Here is a 5,508-nt window from a genome sequence, read left to right on the forward strand (position 1 = left end):
TACTCTTGTCACGTACTGTGGTTTGATCACCTCCAAAATGCATATGTTGAAATGCCTCAGGGAGAGGCTCTGTTGACATAGATTGAATTGAACAAAGGAGGATTTTCTTTCACCTGGGCTGATTTTAGAAATTACAGATCTGTGCACGATCTGGAGAAATTTTAAGCCGAATGCAGGATTCCCCAGGAGCTATGAACCCAGCCCCTTTTCATAAACATTTCAGATAGTGTATATCTTGTTTTTAATATTACTCAGCATAGTGCTCTAATTATCTTTAGACATTACATATCTTGTCACACTTGGTGACCCTCAACATATGACTCTGACTTAGGAATGTGTTGTCGCAAAGAATCATGTCTTCTCCTAACAGTCCTACATCTATTTGTTGTTCGAACAAACACCGCCTGAGTTCAGGCTGAACTCGGGATGAGCCATATGAGAGAGTGAAAGCCTGTGAGTCTAAACTTAAGACACTACACTTTAAAAGCAGACATGCCTGTAGTTTCGTCTTATGACTGCATTTATTACAATTTATAATAAACAGAAACAAAGACAAAAATATATCTGTAAATAACGTCAGAACATGTCCGATATGCAATGTTTCCAACAACAAATTTGAAGAAGCTTGTAATGATTTATGACTGAAATGACGCCACTTTAACTATTCTACAATGTTGAAGACAGATCATGCTATTTCCATTTCTCCTTACATTAAACAAATCTAATGCAATGTAATTTAAAGCAAAGTCACCTTCTTTTATGATGTGATTAAGCTAACAACTAACAGTCTCCTCATTTTAGTTTATCTGTCTACATACATGTAAACAGTCATATTTCATAAATTAGAATACTCTTTTAATGAGGCTCGTTTGTCAGATTTAAAGTCAGTCAATCAGTCAGTCTTCTATACCGCTTCTTCCATAATGGGTCACAGGGGAGCTGGTGCCTATCTCCAGCAGTCTATGGGCGAGAGGCGGGGTACACCCTGGACAGGTCGCCGGTCCATCGCAGGGCAACACACAAACAACCACGCACACACTCATTCATTCATACACCTAAGGGCAATTTAGAGTGACCAATTAACCTAACAGGCATGTCTTTGGACTGTGGAAGGAAGCTGAAGTACCCGGTGAGAACCCACGCATGCATGGGGAGAACATGCAAACTCCATGCAGAAAGACCCCGGCCGGGAATCGAACCCAGGACCTTCTTGCTGCAAGGCAACAGTGCTACCCCACATTTAAAGTAACTTTAGAAAACAAAAACCTTTAAACATACATTAAAACATATTTTTATTAAACCCACATTTCTGTATTAAAATGTTTTTTTAATTGGTATTTGTAATATTCTAATCTTAAATGTGTGTTCATTAGCTGTGAGCAGAAAATCGTAATAATTAACAGAAATAAAGGCTTCAAAACATCAGTCTGTGTGTAATTAATCTATGTGTTGCATTTAGTAAAAAGAGTTAAATGAAAGTTCCTGGAAGTTACTGAAGGTTTTCAATAATACTCTAACTTACTGAATATGACAATATCTGTTTTTGCTGTCAAAGAGATTGCACATAATTTTGACAGGTAGATGGCGGCAAAGTGCTTCCAATATGATTCTTCTGGTACGTTTTGAACATGGCATAACAGGTATTATTTAGTATATTATTTATTATGCCAATGATTTAATCTTCGCACCGAAAATGCAGACCATCTAGTAGAGTTAAACATACAAATGGTACATTTAACATTAACGGTATACATGCAAATTTGCAACCCTATTCGACAAGAAGTTATTTTCCTGGACCTAAATTCACTTCTGTCTATTTAAGTTTAATAAACTCAACTGAGTCTCCACTATTATAAAACCCAACTCCAGCATGTAGCGGCTGAATGAATGTGGTCTGGACTCTGTGGAGGAGAGTCATGGTTCTAGAGATGCTGTAGAAAGCCAGAAAACCTGCTCTGTGATCCAGATACACTCCTATTCTGGTGGAAACTGGACCTGACACAGACGATTTAACTCTGTTGTGCCAAAATACATACCCGTCTGAGTCACAACATAATGACCAAGATTTATCATTATACCGAAAATCACTTTCATTTGAATCTCCTGATCTGCTGATATTCTTGTATGAAACTGCTAGATCAACTTTATTCCCTTTCCACTCCACCTCCCAGTAACAACATCCAACCAGACTCTCTCTACTCTGGACCTGCCAATCAGTGAATCTGTCTGGATGATCAGAGTAAAACTGTTTTACTTCCATTAAAGTTGCTTTTCTGTTTCCCTCAGATAATAACAGATATCTGTTTGCTGTGTTTGGATCCAGAGTTATTAGCTTTGAATATGTCAAGATGTCAGCTCTGGTCTTTGGTTCTGGTTCTGACAGCAACACATCCACCTCAGTGAGGGTTAGTGAGATGTTTGTCCATGTGTCTCTCAGGATGTCCTGTAGTTTATCTCTGAGCTCTGACACAGCTGCTGTCACATCCTCAAAGTATCTCAGAGGACAAACATTGATGCTGGATGAGTGTGGAGACTCACTGAGTGCTGACAGTGAGGGGAAGTTCTGCAGAAACTGGTTGTGATCCTCTGTGTTTGAGAGCTGCTTCAGCTCAGCGTCCTTCTTCTTCAGCTCAGTGATCTCGTTCTCCAGCTTCTCCTGAAGCTCTTTGACTCGACTCACTTCAGTTTCCTGCTGAGATCTGATCTGTTCCTTCACATCAGAGCTTTTTTTACGGATGAGAAGGATCAGCTTAGTGAAGATCTTCTCACCGTCCTTCACTGATTTATCAGCAGAGACATTGATGGCCTCCACCTCCTGTTGAAGCAGCTTCACATCTTTCTCTCTGTCCTGGATTCTCTTCTGGATTTGTTGTCGACTCACCTGGAGCTCCTTCTGCTTCTCAGTCCTTTCTGCTGCAGCTGGGACTGTTTCATGACCTTTATGTTCATCCATAGAGCAGAGATAACAGATACACTGCTGATCAGTACGACAGAAGATCTTCATCACCTCGTCATGACGAGAGCAGATGTGCTGCTGAAGTTTAGCAGAAACTTCAACAAGTTTATGTTTTTTAAAAGCAGGCGATTCATAGTGAGGTTGGAGGTGATTCTTACAGTAAGAGACCAAACAAACCAGACAGGATTTAACAGCTTTCATCTTCCTCCCAGTGCAGACATCACAGGCAACATCTTCAGGTCCAGCAAAGCAGTGATCAGCTGGAGCAGCTTGGAGTCCCGTCTTCTTCAGGTCCTCCACTAAGTCTGCTAACAGGGTGTTTTTCTTCAGGACAGGCCTCTGCTGAAAGGTCTCTCTACATTGAGGGCAGCTGTGGGTTCCCTTCTGATCCTCTCCATCCCAGAACTCTTTAATACAGTTCATGCAGTAGCTGTGTCCACAGGAAGTCGTCACCGGATCCTTCAGTAGATCCAAACAGATGCAACAACAGATTTTTTCTCTGTCCAGCTGAACATTCATCTGCGCCATTTCTCTTCTCAGTGTGAATGATCCTCTGAGTTTCACTTCCTCAGAAATAAAACTGAACTCTGCTCAAAATGTCACGTGTTGCTGCAGTGAAGGAGGCCTGTGAGCTGTTAGACCCGCCTATAAACTCTTAGATCTGAAGGGGAGGGGACATAGAAATGTGTTGGTTTGTGGAGTTAGAATTTCTTAAAAGGTTATAAACAGCTAATATCTTCTATTTATTACTTGGTTCAGTGTTTTATCAGTGAAGGGCAGGGGTGCTGTCTCCAGCTATGTAAACATCTGCTGTAAAATCACTGGGGTCAGTCATAGGGACATGTGTTTACTCTGGGGACATCAGGGGCTCAAAAAGGCCAAAACATGAGAACAATCATGATCAAATCCTGGCTTCAGAGGTTAGGTTTTTGCCCTCAGGTTGTTTATTGTCCTTGAGAAGAACAAACCGATACTCTAAATATGTTGTTTCCTTCAGTTATCAGACAACATAGCTTGGATCAGGATCCCTTTTACTAACAGTTAGTTTCTTCTTGTTTTTAATCTGTGGACCCTGTTGTTTGACGTCTCAACCCTTGACCTGCAAGACGTATGTAATCAACGTGTCTTTGAACATGAGTTTAAAAATAATAATTTTATTTAACCACAAAAAGTCTCATTGAGATTAAAAATCTGCTTTAAAAGAGTTCCCTGACACCAGCACAAAATTAAGGTAAGATGAAGTAGACCAATGACAGCCTTGTAAAGAAAGAAGTCAGTATCTATGCCTGTGTGTTGCTGAGGAGGGCCACCCAACATAAAATAAAACCTTAACTTCAATTTCTACTTTTGACCAGCTGATCCACCTGTTGCATAAAAGAAAGAGAGAGAATCATTGTACCAAAGTATCTGTAGCACAACACAAAGTCTATTTGTGAACCTTTTGAAGTGGTGATTGAGGGCAGCGTCCTTGGCCTCGGAAAAAGCTCTGACACAGCTGCTATCTCTGGCTGCTGAAAAATCAATGACTTTTGTCTGGATCTATTTTTATCTGTATCTACGTTTTAGGTCATAAAAATATTGCAGAACTTTTTTTTTTTAAATGTGTCCTGTTGCGGCATTTCAGGAATACCATATCAGGGTATTATTATAACTGAGTGGGTGTGTGTGAATGCAAGTTTGTTACCTGGAAGTGTGGCGAGAACAGTAGAAGGCCTGCAATCCACAGCACCTGAGAGCAGCAAAGTGAAGGCAGACCCAGACGCAGGGCACCGAGCCCCCCCAACCCAGTCACACTGCCACCCCCGGCCATGCAGGCCAAACCCAGGACCCAGTGGCTCCCCAGCAGCCAAGGGACCACATCACGTCTTGGCAGCATGACTGCTCGGCACCAGAGCCCACCACTCCAGGACCTGGTCCCAGCACCCACACAGAAAACACCCCACCAAGGCGGTCCACCCCCTGTTTCGGGATCTGTCTGTTAGGTTTGAGTTTGTTTACTTTCTGCTCAGCCAGGTGCTTTTCTGTTCATTCAGGTTTATTTATATTCCTTGTGTTTAGTTTATTTTTCCTCATAGATCTTGTTTCCCCCATGTTTACTTCCTTTAGTTCAGTAGCCATGTCCCTGTTTCTTCCTCCACCCTCTCTATGTTCATGTTAATTAGTCTCTCTCCCTCTGTATTGTTTAGGTTCCCTGGTGTCCAGCTGTCTCACATTCTCCTGATTATCTCCTCTCTAAGTTCATTGGTTCAGACTCCACTTCCCTCAGTATTTAAACTCTCTGTGTTTCATTGTTTGTTCCTTCTGATCCCTACCTGGTCTTAACATTGCATGGTAATGTTGCATCACTCTTTTGGTCATAATTTCCAGTCATCTTTAATCAACTTGTTTATATTGTTCATAGTCCATTAGTCTTTGTTATTCTTTAATTCTGCTTGGTAGTTTAGTTGGATTGTTTTAGCATAGTAAAGAGTTTGTTGATTGAAATATGATTGACTTATTTTTGTTAATAAATTCTTGTAATTTAAGAAATTGTGTGAATTCATTCCGTATGT

At 41.0% G+C, this 5,508-nt stretch overlaps 1 protein-coding gene across 1 annotated transcript; it reads right to left on the reverse strand.

The window, feature by feature from the left end:
* Positions 1-1,275: 1,275 nt before the first annotated feature.
* LOC124867928 (tripartite motif-containing protein 16-like) lies at positions 1,276-3,779 on the reverse strand. The gene has a single exon (XM_047364634.1). It carries the CDS (start codon positions 3,482-3,484, stop codon positions 1,814-1,816), a length of 1,671 nt encoding a protein of 556 aa, XP_047220590.1. The 5' UTR covers positions 3,485-3,779; the 3' UTR covers positions 1,276-1,813.
* Between the last annotated feature and the right edge of the window lie 1,729 nt (positions 3,780-5,508).

The sequence above is a fragment of the Girardinichthys multiradiatus genome, chromosome 5, assembly GCF_021462225.1.
Source record: "Girardinichthys multiradiatus isolate DD_20200921_A chromosome 5, DD_fGirMul_XY1, whole genome shotgun sequence".
NCBI classification, from domain to species: Eukaryota; Metazoa; Chordata; class Actinopteri; order Cyprinodontiformes; family Goodeidae; genus Girardinichthys; species Girardinichthys multiradiatus.